General features: G+C 36.7%; 3 protein-coding genes and 1 long non-coding RNA gene across 4 annotated transcripts in view; 2 read left to right on the plus strand and 2 right to left on the minus strand.

Annotated features, from left to right (window-relative positions):
* LOC119828469 overlaps positions 1-7,583 on the plus strand; it is a 52,468-nt gene extending 44,885 nt beyond the window's left edge. Inside the window, exons 2-7 of the mRNA XM_038350627.1 lie at positions 3,646-3,743; positions 4,711-5,055; positions 5,224-5,386; positions 5,715-5,858; positions 6,157-6,358; positions 6,841-7,583. Of these exons, the coding sequence (XP_038206555.1) occupies positions 3,674-3,743; positions 4,711-5,055; positions 5,224-5,386; positions 5,715-5,858; positions 6,157-6,358; positions 6,841-7,056 (1,140 nt within the window). The 5' untranslated portion in view covers positions 3,646-3,673 and the 3' untranslated portion in view covers positions 7,057-7,583. The remainder of the gene's footprint in view (positions 1-3,645; positions 3,744-4,710; positions 5,056-5,223; positions 5,387-5,714; positions 5,859-6,156; positions 6,359-6,840) is intronic.
* Positions 7,584-8,243: 660 nt separating this feature from the next.
* Positions 8,244-10,006, plus strand: LOC119828781 (putative transferase CAF17 homolog, mitochondrial). The gene is made up of 2 exons (XM_038351032.1): positions 8,244-9,486; positions 9,633-10,006. Exon 1 carries the CDS (start codon positions 8,415-8,417, stop codon positions 9,438-9,440), a length of 1,026 nt encoding a protein of 341 aa, XP_038206960.1. The 5' UTR covers positions 8,244-8,414; the 3' UTR covers positions 9,441-9,486; positions 9,633-10,006.
* A 281-nt stretch (positions 10,007-10,287) lies between these two features.
* Positions 10,288-14,574, minus strand: LOC119828441. The gene is made up of 2 exons (XR_005287768.1): positions 14,405-14,574; positions 10,288-14,060 (listed from the first exon to the last, which is right to left on the minus strand). It is a non-coding gene; the product is annotated as an uncharacterized LOC119828441 (long non-coding RNA).
* A 221-nt stretch (positions 14,575-14,795) lies between these two features.
* Positions 14,796-23,534, minus strand: part of LOC119828711 (ubiquitin carboxyl-terminal hydrolase puf-like) — a 20,183-nt gene continuing 11,444 nt past the window's right edge. The window contains exons 20-39 of the mRNA XM_038350952.1: positions 22,849-22,977; positions 22,371-22,481; positions 22,181-22,257; positions 21,993-22,101; positions 21,646-21,804; positions 20,954-21,148; positions 20,590-20,736; positions 20,143-20,319; positions 19,617-19,883; positions 19,151-19,285; positions 18,627-18,817; positions 18,088-18,285; positions 17,566-17,720; positions 17,130-17,245; positions 16,531-16,734; positions 16,346-16,427; positions 15,984-16,157; positions 15,538-15,677; positions 15,327-15,461; positions 14,796-15,083 (exon numbers count right to left, since the gene is read on the minus strand). Of these exons, the coding sequence (XP_038206880.1) occupies positions 14,796-15,083; positions 15,327-15,461; positions 15,538-15,677; positions 15,984-16,157; positions 16,346-16,427; positions 16,531-16,734; positions 17,130-17,245; positions 17,566-17,720; positions 18,088-18,285; positions 18,627-18,817; positions 19,151-19,285; positions 19,617-19,883; positions 20,143-20,319; positions 20,590-20,736; positions 20,954-21,148; positions 21,646-21,804; positions 21,993-22,101; positions 22,181-22,257; positions 22,371-22,481; positions 22,849-22,977 (3,189 nt within the window). The remainder of the gene's footprint in view (positions 15,084-15,326; positions 15,462-15,537; positions 15,678-15,983; positions 16,158-16,345; positions 16,428-16,530; positions 16,735-17,129; positions 17,246-17,565; positions 17,721-18,087; positions 18,286-18,626; positions 18,818-19,150; positions 19,286-19,616; positions 19,884-20,142; positions 20,320-20,589; positions 20,737-20,953; positions 21,149-21,645; positions 21,805-21,992; positions 22,102-22,180; positions 22,258-22,370; positions 22,482-22,848; positions 22,978-23,534) is intronic.

The raw sequence follows: 23,534 nt of genomic DNA on the forward strand, positions 1-23,534 counted from the left end.
GTAATAAATGTTATTTGCAGTTAACAATTTTCTTTTTTCTTTATTACAATATTTATGGCAAGACTAGGTATAGAGATAGATTTACCTCACAATTTAATAACCTTGCAACTTAAAAAGAGCCCGTCCGAAGTTCATTCAATATGAATGTATATCGGTTTCCTTTCCCTCACCCTTCCCAGTCCATTCCTTCACTCCAGTCAGTAATGCTTTCCTTTTCAAATAATAATATTATTTTAATAATCAAATTAATAATTGTAAAAAAATATAAGACTCGAAAACAGCAAACAATGACGGGATAAAAACATTAATTACGTCATTGGGTGACGCGATACAATCGACTTGAATATAACTATTGCGTCGATATTTGATGCAATCCGCGTACCTGTATTAAAGTATTCCCACATTATAGACTCGCATCTACTTCACATACTCTCCACTGTTTCCAATACAAACTCTTATCGAAGTTAATTACAAACAGCAGCAGAATCCATAATATAATATACGTTTCACAAAAGGCACGAATAATAATATTTTGAATACCAAAAAACAATATTTAAGGAGATTGAATTTACCGGTCAAGCCCATTAGGGTAAGGATACAACAAGCAGTCCTTCTGGACAACGCTCGGAATTCGGATAGTCCTCAGGTTCCTCACTTAGTTGCCATAGGCTCCGGCCGTGTGATCACCGGAGATTTAATCAACACCGCCGCAAGGCGAGGTTGCTGGTGATTTTGCCATTTTTGGTTTATATTTTTGTGAAGGTTGTTGCGAGGACACAAAAAATATTTTAGTAGGCTTTTTATTTTCAGAAAGAAATTCCCGATTCAAAATACCAATGGCCAACGTCATATGCAATTTACAAAGCTCATATGTATTTATAGGTATATATTTACCTACAAAATAAAATTTGATTCCCCTAAGGTGATCTCAGAGGTCTGAGGTGTTAATAGTGCAAGTTAATGAATCACAAGTTAGTAACATTCACCTTAATTCGACGCAGACATAGACTCGTTAAGCAAATTGTTTTCTTTAATATGTAGCAGGTATTGAGGACTATTTAGTACATAATTTATATTGAATCTGGGTACAAAGAAAGTTATAGGTATTGTAGTGCAGTAGTAAATCCTTACCATACCTCATTTGTTATTTGTTAAATATGTTAGTTATTGCCGGTTTCACAGTTCTTGTACCGATATATTATAGTCTATCATTTTAGGTTAATAGGTACTTGATCTAAATTCTAAAATGGGACCCAAACCCAAATAAAACACCTCAATCGGAGATAATCAGCAAGTGATAATCAGTGGAGAGTCTAAGTTCCTTTAATGGGCTTAGTAGTAGGGGAGCCCAAGAGGGGATTTTGGGATGTACTCGAGCGCGTCAGATTATTATAATGGAAGGTACCTTACCTATTAATAAGTACCTCCAGAAAGTATGGGCAGTTGATATTGGTGGGTGCGCCTACAGGAGCCGCAGGAAATAAAAAAATATCGATAATTCTCTAAGGTTACGCTCAAATTGTCAGATTAGCGAAATTTGGATTTTTTGTGTTGTAAATAACCCGTAATATCTTTCTCTGACGCGCTCGAGTCATATTTTTTTTATATTTTACCTTTTATTCGTAGCCACGAAATTACCACATAAATCGTAAGTATAAGTTATATTTTATTTCAGTGATATGCCAGAGCATTCAAAATATCAAAATCTTACGTGCTTGAGTATTTCCACAGCCCTGTTTTTCTTTTATAATTAAAAAAAAAATCAAAAACCTTTTTCCACCGCTGAAATTGAAAACACTATAGGACTTTTTTTCTTGCTATCGCATAATCTGCGAATTCCAATAGGTTTCTGAAACGCTCGAGTAAATACACATTTAGCATCTTGGGCTCCCCTACTATAGAGTCTTATACACTGAGTGGATCTTCCGTTTATACGAGATTTATTCATCTTTTTGTAAATCAAATTATTCTTTTTTAACTTTACCTTGTATAAATAAATGTATTTTCTTTCTTTCTTTCTGATAAATTAAAATTTCTATCTACACTAATATTATAAAGAGGAACCTTTTTATACTATTGTATGTTGGTACCGTTATCACGCATAAACTACTGGACCGATTTATAAAATTCTTTCACCATTAGGAAGCTGAGTGAGAACTTAAATAAGTGACATAGGCTATATACACCACGGGCGAATAGTTAATATGTTATATAGAGATATACGATATACTCAGATTTATTGAGTATTTTTTTCATTTTAATAGAATTGTATACATTTATGTGCCAATAATAGGCCACTAGTGCAATAAAAATAATTACTTAGCGGTTCGATTATGCATGCTTGAATCATTGCGAGCAAGTACAAAATAATTAATATATATTGTAACATAAATAACTGTAATGTATAGATAATGGAAAATAATTATATAAACCTAATTTTAAACCATAGTTACTAATTAATATAATTTATAATTATGAACTTACAATTGTTAATGAGTGTTGTATTGGTCTAATTATATTTATTTTTCACATAGCTTTTGCACGTACACAAAAATTCATAATATTATATCATACTAGCTGCGCCCCGCGGTTTCACCCGCGTAAGTCCGTATCCCGTAGGAATATCGGGATAAAAAATAGATGTTGGCCGATTCTCAGACCTACCCAATATGCTTACCAAATTTCAGAGGAATCGGTCAAGCCGTTTCGGAGGAGTATAGAGACTAACATTGTGACACGAGAATTTTATATATAAGATTTATTATAATTCATTTAATCTTAGAAAGTGTTTTAAACTTTTTGTAAAAAATATGAGAGATTCAGTAGTACCACACATAATATAATGCTTTAGGAGTTTGCTACTTTGAATATAATGTTAGTACTTATTTCACGTATGTATTCATAGAACCAGTTGACCTTGGCAAATTGGCGAACTATGACCACAGCTCTTTAAATGTTGTGTATGTATCTACCATCTATTATTTTAGCATTGTTATCGTTGTATACGAATTAGATGCAAATGATAATAATATGAGAGTTACTTTAACTAAATGTACCTAAACTCAAAATAAAAGCAAAAACATATACAATTGTAGTGTGCCCTGCAAGCCTGAAAATAAATATTGCCTAAGAATTCAAATTCAAATGTAAAAAGGATGCAGATAAAATCATTTGCCTATGTATACTTAAACGTTATGTAGACTAATGTAGATTTGAGGAAATAGTTTGTCTATATCTATAACTAATAATACTTTTTGAACGATCCCTTCTTTGCCCGCAATATATCTTACAAACATTATTTTCTAAATTTTTTTAAACATTGCCAAATTTTGCCCAGTGATGATTCAACACACACAATAGATATGAGATAAAGCGAATTCAGTCTTTATGTAAATTCGAGTCAGATAGCAAGGGAAGATATTTTATTTTTCGGGTTTTGGATGGAAAGAGGAGATACAAGAATTCAGTCGACATAAATTGAGCGTTACTCGAGCTACCTACCCTACCCCTATTCTACTTTAATGTGCGACTTGTGAGTTCTCATCGTATAAAACTCAATAATAAGAGTTTCTTCTGAATTTTATCAGTCACCTTTTATATTTCATCAATATAGTGTATTCAGTACGTAAATGTTTGTTGTTTCAGAATAAAAATGTGACGCAAGAAAAGCAACATGACCATTCTCCTTTATAATTCTTACGAACTGGAGGAAAGAGCCTCGAGGCACCTTAACGTTTGGAAAGGTACACTAATCTAGCCATCTTCAACCCCATCTTTTAAAATTTATTTGAAAAAAAAAATATCTTAGTACCCCGTCATAGAGTGTTTAAGAGATTATGTAAAAATCGACATTAAGGATACCGTATCTACTTAATTTTTAACTGAAACCGAATAACATTGGTAATATGTATATAAATTACTTTTGGTAATAATCACCATTCATGACAATGTATTTGTTAAAACTAAGTACCTATACACAATTTCTCACACAAAATGTTTTCCCCATTTATAAATAGTCGTAATCAGAATTCGATAAACGTACATTTGCACCAGTTTAATAGCTCTTTTCTACAAACAACACTTACGATGGAATTTAAACATGCATTTATTTAATTTTATTACATTGCTGTCTTTAATAATACTGTGAGCAATAAAGCAATAGGTATAACTTAGAATTATGTTTCTAATTCTTGGAAGAATTAAACATTTAATTACCTATGGATAGATAGTGGTAATGGAAATTTTATCACAATATTGTTCGCAACGTAATATGCATTACCATGGAACGTGGGTATAAAAGTTAAAAATACTCTGGCAATATAGAGCAGGATATATGCGTCAAATGAGGCCGGTTTGTTGCGGCTACAACTGTGCTCTGCGGCACATATTGTGGGATACAATTCATGCTATCATTTTAAAAATGATTTTTCTATTATTTGGAATTTTAGTGGTTTTATTTTCATCTCTTAATAATTCTTCATAACGCATAATTCCTCCAGAACCAAACTACCCGGTTGTTTGGAAACGGTACCTGGGGAAACAGATATAACATGCAGAGACCCCTTTACTTTAAAATATAGTCAGGACTTTTAAAATTTTTTGTTATTAATTTTAATTTTGCGTTTAGACAATCCTTTCTAAAATGTTACATATTATAAGTTACTTTAAAATAATTTCCTTCTGTAATCTTACCATTTTTTTTGTTTCTAGCATGGCATCTAATATTGTATGCACTGGCGGCGGTGTTCGGAATTCTAAACTACGTGTTCCTACAAAATGCAATGGAATTGGTTGATAACAATTGCGTACTATTTCCACGCCAACTCGCTTTTCGAATGATCGATACGCCTACATTTGTGGATAATAAATCAAGTTTACTCAATGAAAGCAACAAAATTGCCAATAATAGTGCTCAATTCGATATCCTTATTAACAACATTACAGAAGAACATACTGAAAATGTTAAAAGGGACGTAGCTTTATTGAATGAAACGGAATCAAACAAAACCGGAACGAACTCGACGAGTATTAATATTGATGACAATATACTTTCTGGTAAGAAATTGCTTGATTGTTGAATTATATTTGCTGCGGAAAAACATATTTTGCAAGCATGGTACATTTGTCCTGTGTGTTTAATAGCCCCGTTTGTTGTCTAAAGCATCAATTTAATTATATTAAATAGGTAATTGAAACCTTTAAAAAAATTATGTCGCTTTGCAGCTGACGAAAGCCAACGCATAGTGTTGGACACTTCTCGGACATTGTTTGGACACGACAGCGACTGTCAATATTCTGAGTATATTCCGGTCGTGTCTGTAATCTTCGCGGCGGCATGGGCTACCTTATTTACGATGTGTCCTGGTGGAGGACACTCTAGATCTGGGTAATTTAATTATATGTATTAGAATAATATTTTGTTGTATTTCTTTATTTTATATATACCTACAGTGGCACAGCGTAACTAGTCGTTCAATTATCATTTAACCATTCAATCAAACCGCTGGGTGACTTGGACTTGGTGAGTGACTTGGTCTTTTATTCAGTCTTCTGACAATATTGATATTATATTATATCACGGAATTTCACAATCGTTTATATTATGATGTAATTAATTTGTGCTATTACCTAAATAAGTGTGTATTTATTAAATAAACTCCAATTTAATTTATCTGTTAATATAGATATTTTATTTTGGGTCTATAACTTTTCAGTCTCCAGCAGCCGTGGCGAATATTAGCGCCTGCGTTAATATTTGCCATCGTAATGGTTGGACTGACTGGACACAGTTTTGCCAGAACCAATATGGGAATACAAGACTTCTGTGCAGCGTTTTACAACGTCACAAATGCAACGACGTAAGTATGATTTTTTGTATTTTTATAGGTATATTTTTTTTAATTCTAAATCATAAATTGCATACACGTACCTAGCGCAAGCAGTATAGTTAAATAGGACTTAGATATATATTAAACCTGAACTTAATAAATAAATCCAGCGGAGGAGGCTTAAAAGATTTGTTTTAGGTTCTAATAGTTTTTCTCCAAATAAAAGTCATTTAATATATTCGTCTATTGTTTATTCCTATATATTTAACGCTGACCTTCAAGCTGTACACACATAATATACTTAGGTATAACATTTTTAAAATCGCAGCTGTTCATCCGTGGACCAATACCTATTGCGCTCGGTAAACGCAACATGGTCGTGGGGCGGACGCGCGGCGGCGACGCGTGCGGCGAGCGCGGGCGCCTGGGCGAGCTGGGCGAGCGCCGCCGCTCTCTTCCTCGCGCGCTGCCTCGCCGCGCCGGACTTCCGCGTGCGACGCACCGGGGTCTATTTGAAAGATCCAAACAATGTAATGCTCATGACTTAACTACTTTATGATGTGTCATTGATATCGGAAGACTACACGTGATATATAATAAATATGTAGTCTGGTATATACCATTAGAAGGAATAAGAGGCGATGAGCTAACATAGTATATGAAAAAATATTATAAGATAATATAAATAACGTTATCAAAAACTTTTGCTTAAAAGCATAACTGAAAAGAATTATGTATGAGAATGTGATTTTTTACTTTCACCATAAAAATTCTTGCCTTTCATTAAAAAAAACAGCAACTTTCGTTTAATTACCAAAGAATTTGTGTCGTTGGAGCGGGTAATGAATTTTAAACCGATTTTAACTAGAATTTTTATTTTTTTTTATTCTTGTACCACTATAAATCATGTAATCTTTTATCCCAAGACCTATCGGTGCCTAAGCTGAGTCGGCTGGCTAGTTAGTAGTATATTTATCAATACTAATTTAATATTTTACTTCATAATTTACAGAAACTAACACCGTATCTGAAGAAAACAAAGCGTGTGGTATCTAATTCTCCAAGTAAATTACGAGATAACGTATCTATCCAATCAGAGCCAACGGTTACGACGGAGTTAGTGACAGCTTCCATAGAACAAGGCCAGGACACGGCGCCGGCCTCATTGCAAGTTACGCCCGTTAAAACTGCATTTAAGGAATCTATTGAAATGACCACATCGCCCTAAACTATATTTTTATTAATAATTATGACCTAATTTTAATTTTCCAATTATAAGTAATATATCTATTCAGAGCGCTTATATTCTAAATGCCTTATTAAAATTGTATTATATACACAGCCACCATTTAAAGTAAAATGTAATGTTTGCTTAAGTATAATGCTCAAAACTTTTTAATATGTTTGAATGCATGTGTTAGATTTAAAAATTCGCTCAAAATATATTCGATGTTCTTTGCCATGCCAAGGATAATTGTTCATAATAAATGCTCAGGGCTCATAATTAATGTAATTTATACTATAATGGACATATTCGTCCATAAAAGTTCTAAACATTACCTAATATATACCTATGTAACTTTACTATAATATGTACCTATATAATAAATCTATTAGAAATAGATGACCATACATATACATACTTTTATACATTGTCTATGAAATATATGTTTCCTCATGTCCCTACGTGAAATGCCTAAAATGAGTTGTTACTGTAAAGTGTATGTCTTTTAATAAAGGATATGTTTAATTTAATTTATTTACCATCCATCCCAACATCATCTTTATAACTTAATTATCCAGTATTAACAAAAAAAAATTATTATTAGTAAGTTGTATTAAAGCAATAAAAACAATAACAAGAAAATTTTAAATTTCGCGCTATGATATAAGCTAATTGCGTAGAACGCATGCGCCAGTGATAAATTATTTATAATTGCTAATCAAACAATTAAATAAGCAATATAAAAACCAAATCTATAGACCAATACTGACCTAACAATAAAAAATAATCAGTTTCAGTTTAAATGAGTGTAAATGAGGTGCTAAGGTGCATTTTTTGTTTAAAAAATTATTAACTAAAAACCTATAGGCGACTGAACAAAAATTATTGTGGAATTACACATACCTATCGATTAAGGTTATTTATATTTTAAAAATCCTTGGATGGGATGCTAAATTTGTGTAGGCATCAAAAAAAAATAATGCATAATGCTTCCAATTTGATATGATAGAAAAAGATCAGAAATATCGTAAAACTTTTTCTCAATGGTTTAATATCATGCTAATGTGAGTAATCATTCTGATTTTTTCCAATTATTCTTCATGCAACATAGTTTAAGCAAAAATAAACCTACGTAAGTACCATAAAAAATAAACTCGTTATGAATGTCATTTGTCATTGTCAAATGTCTTATGTCAATTTTTGTTTTGATAATTGAAACTTAAAATCATAGCAAGGCGCAGGCATATCGTAATAGATTTTTAAATATATGAATATTGCAAGTCTTTAAGCACTAAGTGTATTAAATAAACTGAGAATACATATTAAAAATATAATTTCAATGATATATAACTATAGGCATTATGATCTCACTTCATCAGGTAAATAAATATTTTCATAAGCCGCATTATGTAAAGCAATATTTACGTTTCGTTCATAATGTTAAAGAGCCTCCTAAAAAAATCTTGTACCCACTTCATAATAGAAGCTTACTTAAAATTACTGGGAGTGAAGCCTCACTTTTCCTGCAAGGACTCATAACAAATGACATGAGACATTTTGAAGAGAGTGCTAAATCTGTTTACGCTATGTTCTTAAATAATAAAGGCAAGGTTTTATACGACACTCTTATACATAAATGGGATGATGAAAACTCTTTTATCTTGGAATGTGACCAAAAAATTGCACATTTACTTGAGAAACATTTAAAAATGTTTAAATTGAGACGGAAAGTATCCATAGAAGATGTAAATAAGCAGTTTCGACTTTGGAATATAATCACTCCAACAGATTCAATGTTAAACGAGAATGTAGATACAAAAAGTGAGGTAAACATATACAAAGACCCTAGATTGTCTGATCTAGGATATAGGTTAATAGCAGCGGCACCTTTGAGTGGATCTGAGATAGTAGCAAGTATTGGAAATGATGTAGCCATTGAACAAAGTGATGATGGCTATAAATATTTAAGGTATAAGTTGGGAGTAAGTGAAGGTGCTGATGATTTGCCACCAGGCACAAGTTTTCCTTTAGAAGTTAACTGTGATTACCTCCATGGAGTCAGTTTCCATAAAGGTTGTTACATCGGGCAGGAGGTCACAGCTAGAGTACATCACACAGGAGTTGTTCGTAAGCGAATAATGCCCATCAAATTCACCAATGTAATTGAGGAAGACTTAGAAAAGGATTTAAAAATAATAGCCTGTGAGAATCCTAAACTGAGTTTGGGTAAACTAAAGGGCATCGTAAAGAATTATGGATTAGGTCTTTTGAGAATCAAGGAAGCAATTGATTACAAAATACTAAATGTTGGTCATTATTCAGGAGAAGCTGTAAAACCTGATTGGTGGCCAATGGAAGCTCCCAAAGAAGTCCCTAAAACTGAATAACACGGACCACAAGACTCAAGTGTGACAAGAGATCAGACAAGCACATGTGGGTATTATTGAGTATTATAAAATGCAAATGTACATTATATTATGTAATTGTTTTTCATAATTCAATTCAATAAAATATTATACTTTTATTGTGTAAGTCATTATAAAATGATTGTAAAGACTAACCACGTTTTATAATTGTAGAACAATGGAAACAACCAAACAAAAAGTAGATGAGACCCCCATGCATTATGATTTCACTTGTACTAGCTGTGGTCTCCAAGAAAAAGCACATTATAAAGGAACTAGTCCACCTTTCTCTCGTAATATAGAATTGAAATATAGCAGCTATATTATGAAAGATCCATTCAGTCCATCAGGAAGAGGAGAAATAATGGTTCTCGGAGCAGACTGTGCATTGTGTGACAAAGTAGTATGTATTAGTAAAGAATGTAGTATTTTTTATTGTAAATCCTATTGTTTACAATGTGCAAAAGCTTCCATTGATATTTTCCCTGCTGAAATTAAAAGTAAAATAATGCAACAATGTAAATAATTATCTAGCAACAGCAAAGCAATAAAACTGATTTTAAAAATGTTACTGTTTAATTTTCGACATCCCATTAATTTGAATAACAATGAACATCGAAACATCATTATAAGAGTTGTGGGTCCTCCTTTTCTTTCACGCAAAATAGGCGCTTGACGTCGAGTTGCGGAAAACGAGCCCGTATTATTATTATTAAGAGTTGTGGGTGAAAAATAATAAACAAATATATAAAATACTGTTTACTTTGGCTTTCCAGTCCGATTTACAGTATTTTTAATTTTTACAAATGAATTATAGTAACACAGTTTTATTAAATTGAACTTTTATTACAAATCACTAAGTATAATACACAAACGATTATACAAGGTCATATTCCGCAAATACTATGAAAAGCTTATATGTTGCGGCACAATTTATGTGAAAATTAATATTAAATCTTAAAATAAAGATAATTACAGTGTAGCTATAGTAATGTTAGATATATATTAATAAGCTCTAAAATCAGGACAAAATTAAATATACATTTTGTCTCATTAACCATCCACTCAACTCTGATTGTTAGCACCACATTACATCATAACCCTTTTAGAAAATCGACCAGTGACTCTAACAATCCAAAACATCCAAATGCTTATTATTTAATAGCTATTACGTTTAGATAAACATTTAAAACCGACTAATATTGCTTCATACGATTCCTAATTATTTATGGATTTTTAAAAATGCTATCCGCTATATTTATATGTAAATGACAAGACTCTGCGCTAACGCATTTTACAGTAGATTTGCGCCTCCGTAACTTTCATACAAACATCGCTACCCAACGATTTGATTCGGTTAACGCAAGCCTTATATCATCTAGTACTGTACTTTCCTTACTTTAGATAAAATAAGACGCCTTTAATTTTAAGTTTTATTACTATAACAGAACGATCCTGATTTTCTACGAAGATAATGAATACGTTGACATCCATAGGTGCGGGATATAAAGTAACAGACCGAACAATTTACGCATGCACGATACGAATTGTTTGTCTGTTGCCATTATAAAAAGACATATTTCGGTAAGATAACTCGGCAGTGTAATTGTTACCATACGCATCGTTCATAAGATCGCAATCAGAATAATAGAAGAACAGCGCACATAACTAATATAAATGACGGTAGATGTAATGCGAACATAGATGTACAAAATATATTATACTCATATTGAGCTATGTACAAAAATGTGTAAAGCAATTTTCTAAAAGTTTCTAATAGAAGCGACACGCTGTAGACAGCTTTTCTTTATCTCGTTAATCAATATATTTTTTAAAATCGATACAAAAATACCATGTTAATTATTGATACGAATTTAAAACGTAAAATTTAGACAAATCATATATCTATTTTGGTTTTACTACCGATTTTTCAACCATCGAATAATGAATAAAAAAAAAACAAAAAATACTCCATGAACTGCCAGCGTCTTAATTAAATTACTTAATTATTATTTATTTACTTAAAAATGTTTTTCACATCGATAACAACAAATTTACGAGTTTACAATTATGTCGAAATTTTATCATATTATTTTATACCCTATACGTTGGTACTGGCCTAGGTTAAAATCGCGATGGTTTAAATGAATAAAGGTGTTTGGACGGGTGTAAAACTTACGATAGGTATAAAATTATCATACATTCATTAGTACTGGGATTATCTAAGCAGGCAATTTTACATTCTACTTAGGTCACACACACACACTTAAACTAGGAAATCATTCACAGCCGTAACACAATTTTGACGAAGCAATTTGCGAAAACCAAATAGCTTTAGAGCAACCTCTATTATCTATCAATACTTTACCAACTTCAGTAACCAAATAACGAAACCACTCTTCCTCACGTGTTATTACGGTGTACGTGTTTATAATTACTGAACTAGTTTAATAATTTTAAAATAATATATATGAAAACTACGAGATTCCTACACAGGACTTATCGAGAAGATAATGTTTCTCTTCGAAAAGTTATTCGGAACTAAAAAATATTTTGAAAATACTACAACTGTTTTTAGGATATAGCATATAAAAGTTAATGATAAAATTTACCAACTATTTCTACAAACACGATCTCCTCATAATATACATCCTAAAACTTAAATCCAAAACAGTCTTAAAAGAGTAAAATTGAAATTAGGTACATCGAAACACTTTAATGTTAAATTTTGATTGAATGCGAAATTTCCGAACTTAAATACATAGAATTTAAAAATTAGTACAGTCTATTCATAGTTATATATATCAGCTGTTTCTGACGGGTAAAACAAAGAAAAGACTGTACGAAATATGGAAAATAAGAATGGTTATTGCGAAAATAAACATATAATTTTTTTAGATAGTTATTTATATCTAAAATAATAATGACGAATACTCATAATTTTATTTTTTAACTGTATGCCTATTTATAATATTATACAAGTGTGAGGTACATTAAAGTTGACTTTCGTGTGCATTGTGCATTACTTGATGCCGAATTAAACACGCTTCACCTTGTGGGTGAAGGTGGCCAAAGCACGCGAAAATGAACTTTCAGTATTTTATAAACGAAATTAATGTACTATAATTTTGGCATGAAATAATACGTTTATTTCGCAATAAACACACATGTAAGACGAAACCAATAATAATCCATCGCCTATTTTGGCCATAACGTACATCCATTGTCTCGTCATGGCTAAATAACTCTCGTATTGCATATTGTGATGTGGGATATGGAATGTAGCATACATTTACACCAATTGTACATCATTATGTACAAAATTAAATTTTACATAAACTATACAAAAACAATTCCTTCGTTCAAACACGTTCAACAGAATTGGCGCAATATCAATTTAAGCAACACATAAAGCGCCATCTAAAACAACACTCAACGCACTTAAATTTACTTAATTCAATAAAAAATTGTGATAAATATATTTAATAACCAATAAAATCGCTGCACTAGCCGTTAATAGCGAGTAACTAACTAAGTTTTACCGCAAAATACACGAATGCTCGTACATACGAAGATAATAACAAACTGAAGTTCGTGCAACCTCGATATACTTTCACTTTATTTTGAAAAACAGACTCCAGGAGGAGTTTGTTTTTCAGAATGGCCAAACTGATATCAATTAAGATATAAAATAAACACACACTTCACAGAAAATGAAAAATAGGTACATAAATTTTCAGATTAACTCTAAGAGATATAAAATTGGACTCGGTATGTCATCAAAGTCCATGTACCACACTTCGTACTTTACATTACTCATTATGAGCAATCAGTTTCCATTTGGAGATGTATTAGTATATATGTATAAGTGCGCGTTTGTCTTGCTATGTATAGCAGATAGCGTGACACCCGAATATTATTATGTAATGCATATAACGTAACAGTGAATTCAGAGTTCCAATATTAGAAAAGCAAGGGTAATAATAGTTTTGCCATAACAAATTATTGTTCAGAGCAATATAAATTATAAAATTGTAGTATTTTTCACAATTAGCTTTGGATAGTCTTTTAATCACGGTAGTAACATCAAAAACATCTAGTCACAAATTTAATTTGTCACGTGAAAGTCTCTAAACACACGTAGACTCGTGAGTAATGTCCAACATATACGTTATATATTGACAGACGTACTGCCCAAAGTCCCACTTACGTGCAGATAACGCGAAAAACCCGTGATGGACATTTCTGTTACGCCCTCTTTATTTATTCGGCGTATGTAGATTGTAGATTTGATAAAACGATTACACGGAGTTACACGATAGTGCCTGTGAAGCACTCACACGGAGACCATGACGGGTATGTGAGGGGTGCACGACGGGGCGGGTACAGTGCTGGTACGCAACGAGTACGTAACGGTTACGCGACGGGTACGCGACGAGTACGCGACAGGAACGTAACGGGTACGCGACGGGAGCGAGTCTACACGTTGAACATGTTGAGCGTGCGCGCGGTGAGGCGCCACGGGGTGAGCGACACTCAGTCGGCGCGCGCGGCCCGCCCGCGGCTCGCGCGGCTCGCCAGCGCCTGCACCGCCTCCTTCACCTGCAATGGGGACGAGAGCCTGCTCAGCGATAGTGGATGTGAAATGTTATTGTGGCTGGAAGTATTGTAACAAGCACAAAATGTACACGGCATTTCGATAAAAGTTGTAAATTTAAAAATATAGCGCTTTTAGGTAATTTATACGACGAAAGAAGCTTACGAAACGTAGTTTCGTGTATCCAATAACTGGCATCGTGTGCGTACTATAATATCTCCTCTTCACTTTTGTTTCTACTACGCAGTGAGAACATTCGTGGGCTGACTGGAATAAGAAAGGATATCGACGAAGCCCATCAGCTAGAAGGAACGCACAAAGCAAAGTGAACACAAGAAGTGGCACTCACGAGCGCGATGTACTCGGCGCCCTGCGGCGGCGGCGGCAGCGCGGGCGCGTCCTCGGGCTCGTCGTCCGAGTCGGGCGGGATGTCGTCCAGCGCGTCCTCCGCGTCGCTGCCGTCCGCCGAGTGGCAGCGCGCCGCCTCCACCGCGCCGTCCGCGCCCCCGCCGCCGCCCGACCCGCTCGCCCCGCCCGACCCGCTCGCCCCGCCCTCCGCGGTCTCTTCCTCTGTGAACATATTATAATCGCATGTCACTCACACACCGATATAGACATTATTTGCTAATTAAATCAATCATATACAAACATTACATTAAATTAACTTAATTAAAAATAAATTTAGAAAATATTATTTTAACCACGTGTGTGTGAATTTTTACGAAATTTCTCTATGTTTATTATTTACGTAAAGTAAAAACTAAAGTTCCATCGAGCATAGAACACCCCGTATTTATAAAAAATGTCGCCACGCAGCGCCACTCACCTTCGAGCGAGAAGGAGCGCAGCTGCAGCGCGGCGACGGCCCGCTGCAGCGCGGCGAGCGCGGCGGGCGGCAGCGGGCCCGCGCTGGCCAGCAGCAGCGCGCGCAGCGGGCCCAGCAGCGCGCCGCTCGCGCAGCCGCCCAGCTCCTCCGCCAGCGCCTCCACCGCGCCCGCGCCCGCGCCGCCGCCGCTCACCTGGCACACCTAGTTGGGCGACACCGTTGTACAGTTTACTATTTCTGTTAAGCGCTTCATAATAATTAATCGTTACCAAGATTTCTTCTCAGTTAATAATTATCTACTCACAATTCCACCGATTGGTCAATTCAATGTAATACAAAAACGTATACTTGTGTGTGTATGGTATAAATGCGTCACTCTTTTAACTGGTCCATATTATTTACGCACTGGTAACATTTTGCAATCTTTTTCCATTGAAAACCTTACCTTGGGATAATAATGTTGCATAAATTCGTAAATGGTGGGATCTTCTAAAGATTCTCTTTCATCTAAAAGGATTGCATCAATATATTCCGTTAACACGCTACACTCTAGGAGCATTTCTTCCAGTTTTGCGTCCGCCTAGAAGAGATAAACAAAATATTAACACACACATACAATTGTTTAAAACAGTGAGTAATAATAAGAATATAAGTACCGGTGTGTTAGCAATATCCCTCCAGAAAGCGGCGAAATAGTTGAATCTAAGTGGAACCGCTTCGAGCGCGCACAATGCTGACAATAGCACCAATTGCTCCGACATACAGCGCTGACTGCGCGCTACTCGACAGCACGTGTCTGTTAAAATAACATTTCATAAATTCATGTTTAGAGATAACCTAACAATTAACCACTTTTTTTATTGTATCAATATAGAATGCAATGAATTAACTAGTAATAATATGTACTTACATACCTTTATTGTTGTATGAAATAATTGCATAAGTAGACAAACTGTATGCAGTTCCATAGAATAATACAACTCTTTAAATCAAACAATTTGCTGAAATAGAATTAATAATCTTTCCAAATCTCCATACACCTCTTACTACTCTTAAAAGCGCACTAGATAAATGAAATAAAATAAAAATTCGCGGAGCGCACCTATGAACCGGTGGTAGGGTCGGTAGAGCGGCGGCGGCGCGCAGTGCGGGTGCGCGCGCGTGCGCAGGCGCGGGCGGGCCGGCGTGCGCGCCGCCGCGTGCGCGCCCGCCGCCAGCGGCACCAGCGCGCCCAGCGCCGCGCCGCCGCCTATCATCACCAGCTCGCGGAGCACGCCTGTAACGTTGCGCACAACAGAGGTTATGAAACATTTATTAACAAGTTATTTTTATTTTCAACAAAAGTGCCTTCAATTTGTCAGAATTAGATTTGGCTTAAACTTTTGTTTCTTTCAACTTAAATTCTGACAAACACATTTGAAGACAGTTTAAAATTATATAATAAGTGTAATTAAGAATACTCGCCTAGAGCAGCTTGCGGTAACAGCGCGGAGCGTTGATGCAAGTTTAATAGTGTTAGCAGTCGACGTGCGCACTCTGGCCAGTCCTATTTACAAATCATAATATTAAGGAATTATCGAAGCATTTAATTTATAGTTTTTGTATATCAATTTAAGTCTTAGTATATAGTATTCCTTGCGAGAGGTTACCTTGCAGGCTAGCAGCAGCGCGCGCGCCTCCTTGGGCTCGCGGCGCGTGCGCAGCGTGCGGCAGAGCGCGCGCGCCCAGCGCAGCGCGGCGGTGAGCTCGCCGCGCACGCCCGCGCTGCCGCCCGCCGCGCCGCCCGCGCCGCCCGCGCCGCCCGCGCCGCCCGCGCCCCCCTCCACGTACACCGCGTGCAGACTGTGTAACGCCTACCACACGATTTAATATTAAAATAAACAAAATATTCCTGAATACACATTTAGAAATTTTTAAAATTTAAAAGGATGTTAAACGCGATTTATTGGAGAAAAGGTAGAAATTGTTCATAAGTGACAGTTTTGGATCATCTTCAATACATATAACATTTCAGTCTGTCAGTGACCACACTCGAAACGTCGAGCTGTTTTTAATAATGTAATAATGTATTCTGTGCAAAATCCAATCAAAATTGTTTTGTTTCCAAGACAAAAGATTTTTCGATAAAACATAGTTATCATGATTAAATAATTTAAAGACTCCCAAGTTTAATAAATTTAACTGCTAATTACCAGAGATCACAAAAAAATGTGTTAAAGCAAATCAAAGCATAAAAACAACATCTTACTTCAAAAGTCATCTGCAATCCTCCGTTATAGACAACATAAAGTCTATCGTCCCCATTCTCTACCAGAGTGCAAAACGCCGATATTAACGTGGTCCACGACGTTCGCCCGTTCAGTCCTATAATGTTAAAAACTTATATCAACATTTTATACAACTCTGTACTGTCCAACAAAGATATTGCGGGGGCCGTTCTATTGTCTATCCAACATCTCATTTTCCATATCCTATACACAGACGCTATTGTCAAAGTAATGTGTCCGTTTGTTTCTCGGATTTCATTGATAAAACTAGCTTTAAAAAGTGATAAATATAATCTTTATTGAAGCGACGCCTGATTAACATTACTTTGTTAATTAGTTATTTTAAATTGTTTTATTTTTCCTCTACAATTCCCTACCCCCACCCCGAACGGCCCCCCGGCACGGCGGTACGCCTACCCTGCAGGTACGCGGCGAGCGTGCTGCGGCGGAAGGCGGCGGCCTCGCGCTCGTCGATCTCGGGCGCGCCGGCCGCGCTGCTCGCCGCGCCGCCGCCCGCGCCGCCGCTCGCGGCGCTGCTCGTGCCGCCGCGCGCCGCCAGGATGCGCGCCAGCCTGCGCGCGTGAATGATACTTTATTAGTATCCTAGTGTAGAAACTAACATGACAAATTCGCGAGAGCTCCCACAGCAATTTTCATATCACAAATTGAAAAAAAAAACATTTTTCAACTGTGTATGTCACATTGGAGAAATGTTTTTTACACCGGGTTATCATTTCCTTTGTTTACAAATGTACCAATCTGAATTGAAAACTTTACTTTTATTGTAAAGTTGTATGAAGTGTGTGTTGGTGTGAGCCCAAAAAGATCATTGCAAACTGAGCATCACTAAAATCGTCCCAAGTTAAAATTAGTATATCTATCTATGACGAGATTATCATGAATTAGTGTCGAGTAACTGCAACAGGAAGTACAAGGTACCTGAGCAGCTCGTCAGCGGCGGCGGGGTAGAGGTGCGAGTGCGGCGCGATGTTGCGGAACGCCCAGTGCACGTTCTGGTGCTGCGCGAGCGTGCGCGCGAACGCGCACGAGCGGCGGCAGCACAGCCGCAGCAGCGCGTAGTACGGCGGCAGCATCGCGCGGTTGTACGCCACCACCTCGCCGTCCTCGTGGTCCGCGCTGCACCGAAATAGCGTTACGTTTATAAGTGTGATGACCAGTTAAAAATAAAGCTTTAGGAACCATTCATATTTACAAAAATTATTACTGTTTTTGGGTCGCATATTTTATTTTTCCTTCCCTAAGTTTGGCTAATTATTATACATTTTTACCTAATATGTTTAACTTATGTGCATACCGTGTCAACTTCAAGAGGAATTTAAATTTTCTTAGAAATGTTGTACATGCAAGAGTATTATGTAGTAATCTCGTAAGTAGTTTAAATTCTTTTTTGTGGACCATTAAGAAATTATTTTTAATAAGATATCTTTTTCAAGTATTTCTATCAGAGTAATACTAACAGTATATAATTGAAGGCGATATGCTTTATGACCCTCGGGTTGGAAACGATCAGTTGCACGTTCTCCGGGCAATCCACGGACACGGTGTGCCAGAAGGTGATAAGCGCCTGCTTGTTAGGATGCACCGCCACCGACGGCTCGGAGATGCCCGGATGGTACAGGTCCCACAGGTCCATGAAGTATTGCCCGAACTGTGCGATAAAAGTATTTTATTATATAAATTAAAAAAATTTCAGATGGAATTTATTTACAATACTAACATGTATTGATAAAAAATATATATATTTCTAGCAAAAATAAGTTAATTATTTATGCAAGTAAGAAAATCAATTTACATCTAAATCAATTTTCTTTAGGGACAAGTAGGTGATCAGCCTTCTGTGTCCTGCCAGACCGAGACATTTTTTTTTTTTTTGTGCGTCCCCACCAGGAATTGCACCCAGGACCCCTCGGTTCTACGCTCACGCGTTAACCACTGTACCAAGGAGGCGGTCTCCATCATCATCCAATTTACATCTACTCACCATTAATTTTTCCACTCTGCTGACGACGCAGTAAGACATGACACCAAAGTACGCAGTCAGCTTCATAGTGCCGTGCACCGCAATGTCTGTGTACTTGCGGGCCGCTTTTAGCTTGCCCAATAACATCGTGTATACCTTGTGATCAAAGTTAAAGTTGTAATTTTTTTCCGTGTCTTTATCAAAATACCTTTTATGTAATATATTACGGAATAATTAATTTTGTGATGAATACACACTTACAATTCAATTGAGCACTTCATTAAAATTGCTGATGGAAAATTATTAAATTTAACGTTGATAGAATACTTTAAATACAATCATTTATACTTTACAAGGATATTTTTTTTTTCAAACTGTAAATAAATCGATCAGTACTACCCATTTGGAATACGAAATTGACATGCTCTATGAATATATATTTTCCCCTTTCCTAACGGGAAGTATATATCAGCAGTGTAGCGGTCACCTGGTGCAGCGTGTGGTGCGCGGTGTCGGGCAGCTTGGCGGGGTGCGCGTGGTGCGCGTGGTGCGAGTGCGGCGCGTGCGGCGAGTGGTGCGAGTGCGGGCGCGCGCGCGCGTACCCCGCGCGGAAGTGCTGGCTCGGCACCAGCGCCACCAGCAGCAGCGCCGCCGCCGCGCGCACCCGCGCCGCGCCCGCCGCCAGCAGCTGCGGCTCCACCCACCGCTCCGCCGTGCGCAGCGCCCACGCGTGCGCCGCCTTGTTGCGTGGCACCTGACGTGTATTACATGTTGTTGTATTCTATGGCGTGTGTGTCTAGTCAGACGATTGAAACGGAACCATTTTCATTAGATAAATTTTTATTTTTATTTTAGTTATTATGAATAAAGCATATTTTGCCACTAGGTACAAAAAAAAATGAATGTTCTTAATTACTTCTCATTAGAAATTTCCTTATTCACGTACAAATATATAACTACTACAACTTTCATAAATAAGGACAAATTCGACGACCAAAGCAGAGTGTGCGCACCTGCATGGCGAGCCACTCGAGCGCGGCGTGCGGGCACACGTCGGCGAGGTCCCACAGGCGCGCGAGCACGAGCTGCGTGAAGCAGGGCAGGCCGCCGGCGCCGCCGCCCCCGCCGCCGCTGCCGCCGCCGCTGCCCTCCACTAGCAGCGTTATCAACTTAAAAAACGGCCCGCAGCTCTGTAAAAACACCCCGATATCATTAAATCTATAAGTGTACGTGCGTTTGAAGTAGACTAGCTACAAACGAGCATTGGTAAATATGCAAAAATTATTGCGATTAGTCTGTATATATAAATAAATTAACTAAACATAAAATTATAAGACTACTAAAGCCAAGTTCCCTAGATTAGATAGAACAGGTCACATTTCATATCTTTAAAAAAAAAACTTTTTTAAAGATAAATGCTATTAAAATAGTACTGTTAACCCAAATAAAACACGACTAACTTCAGAGTGTTTAGCAATCGCCTGAAATATCATGTGGACTATCTTCTGTGCGAGCGGCTCGTTCCATCGGCAGAGCGCAAATATCAGCGAGCGCGTCTGCTGCAAGTTCAAGCAGTCTCGTGTTTGTTGGTAGAGAAAGGGAAACCCCTGCAAATAAAACGTTTTATATAATACAAATAAAGAATTTCAGGAAACTTTAAAATTAAAATTTGGTAACAATAAGAAAGTTAAAATACGTTAACATTGATCATGTTAAAATGAAACGTTTCACTACACAACTAGGTTATAACACGCTATTATAATACGCGAAGTATTACGCTATTAGGTATCGCGTATTACTTTGTACCACTATTCAGTTGCGCACCTTGGCATGCAGCAGCGCCTTGGCGTCGCTGTCGCCGAGCGCGAGCTGGCCGGCGGCGTCGCGGCTGCGCTCGAGCAGGCCGGCCACGAGCGCCACCATCTTGTCGAGCGCGCCGGGCCGCAGCTTGTCGCCGCCCGACTCGTTGTTGCCGCTGCCGCTGCCGCTGCTGCCCGCCTCCTCGGTCGGTGACTCCACCTGGGACACAATATTCATTCATAAATTTTCATGGGCGGTGGTTATCGCTCACCCTCAGGCGAGCTACCAGCTCGGTTGCCCGATATGTAAACGTTTATTCAGCAACAAAGTAGAGTCAATATGTATGCAGTATGACAACATTCAAAGTTTACAGCAACATATGTTGAGCAAGAGTTGATCAACAATGCTCATAAAATGTTTACCGTGAATCCGAAGCTCAACACATTACTTTTCAGCACACAATAGAGCAGATTACGTGTTATATATTATTTTTTAAGATGTACTTTATTCATTTTATACATTAGGTACTCGCCAACTTTAAACTAAGACAAAAGTATATAATAAAAGTCGATACAAATAAAAAATATAGCACCCATTCACGAATAATAAACCTTACTACTGGTTTTAGTGATTTTTAAGTTTATCCATTACAACCATACAAAAGAGTATGTTTCCTATATGTAAAATATGATTGTAGAAGAGATAAGACAACGTACCGTGTTAGAATTTTGTCCGAGATAAAAATTAACCATGCTCGATATGGCGTTGACCCGCAACATGAACCGCCCCTCTTCCTCTCCCATCTTGCTGAACTCGTACAGCAGACTGAAGTACTCCGTCAGGTGGCGCAAGTGGGACCGCGCTCCTGACTCCATCTGTTAAATAATACCAATTAATTAATGGATTTTTTTAACAAGTAACATATAAAAGAAATATATAATAGAAAGCATCAAAGAGGTCGAGTTATGAAATTTATAATGAAATTCGGTAATGTTTTAAGTCATAAAAAGATGATAATCTTTAAATTGTAGTTTGCAGAAACGTAATATATTATAAAACTTACCAATGATAACAACATCCTTATAAACCTAGTAACACAACTCGCTTCACCCAATTTACTACTATCCTCGCCTTCCTCCATACCCTGTAGGTATAGCGCACAATGACTAGACCTGAAACAAACATCACATTAAACATGTAATAAGGAATCTAGAAATTATTATATTATTCTAACCATAAACATTATATTACCTTAGCCTCTGTATGACATGCATACATAGCCTCTGAAACATTTGCCGAACCATTTGATTCGGACATTTTATAAGCACCTGAAAACAAATATATGAATATATTAATTTACATATAGTAAGATATCTTCAATGTCTGATAGTTATGAATAAAAAATATTTTATTTTTAGACTTCAAATCTTGAGACTCATACCTGCATCGGCCACCACGTGTCATCCGCCATGTGTCCCAAGAACCACTCAGACGCGGCGGCGGACGCGTTAAACTGCTTCGTCACTAACTCCACCCACGACACCATTGTTGGCTGCGAATTTGGTCAATATTTTAGTTATAATACCTATTTCAATATAACAAAAGCATAGTGGAACAGGATTTTAAGAATGACATAGATTGAAGTTAAAATTTAGTCGAATACTATTACATATTATGTGTCAGTAAGGTTTGCCCGCGGCTGCATACGCGTTAAATTCGAGTAGTTTAATAAATGTTATTATACATAATATAAACCTTCCTGTTGAATTACTATCTACCGATAAAAGCCCCATCAAATCCCTTGTGTAGTTTAAAACATTTAAGCATACATAGGGATATAGGGACAGAGAAAGTGACTTTGTTCTATACTATGTAGTGATTATTATTACTTAGAAGTGTATCACATAGAACATAAATACCTTTTCTTTAGCATGGATAAAAGTTTCAATAAAAAATGACGTGGACAATCTTGCAGCCACCTCTGTGATCTCTGGTCGCAATGTTAAAAGTGATTGCGGCACAGAACTACACATTTGACCCATGAATCTGCGAAAAGAAAATATTTTACATCAATAAATAAACTTGCGTGTATGATGGGTGAACGGTTTCTATGGTAATTAATATATTTCAATCGCATGCTACCGGATATGACCCGGCTAACGCTGTTGTGGCTGACTCTTATCATTTAGGGGTATAAAAAATAGACGTTATGCGATTCTTAGACCTATCCGATATGCGCACAAAATTTTATGAGAATCGGGCTAGTTGTTCCGTGGAATATGGTAACTAACATTTTGGCACGAGAATTTTATGTGTTTAGATTATTATAAATAACCGAAAAACTGAAAAATAGTATCGATAATAGTATAAGTTATCTTGTTTGACTTTTTATGAAAATACATTATGGTAATTCAATGTATATGTACACTACACAAAACGGTGAAGGAAAACATCGTGAGGAAACCGGCATGTCCAAGAATCAAAAGTTTGACGACATGCGACATCTGCCAACCCGCACTTGGCCAGCGTGGTGGATTATGGCCTGAACCCTCATAGGAGGCCTGTGTCCCAGCAGTAGGAACATGTATGGGCTGATGATGATGAT

This window comes from Zerene cesonia, chromosome 8 (genome assembly GCF_012273895.1).
Source record: "Zerene cesonia ecotype Mississippi chromosome 8, Zerene_cesonia_1.1, whole genome shotgun sequence".
In the NCBI taxonomy this organism is placed as follows: domain Eukaryota; kingdom Metazoa; phylum Arthropoda; class Insecta; order Lepidoptera; family Pieridae; genus Zerene; species Zerene cesonia.

What these genes read in the sequence shown, in the direction of transcription:
- LOC119828781 (XM_038351032.1), top strand. Translation starts at nt 8,415, where the DNA reads ATGATCTCACTTCATCAGGTAAATAAATATTTTCATAAGCCGCATTAT.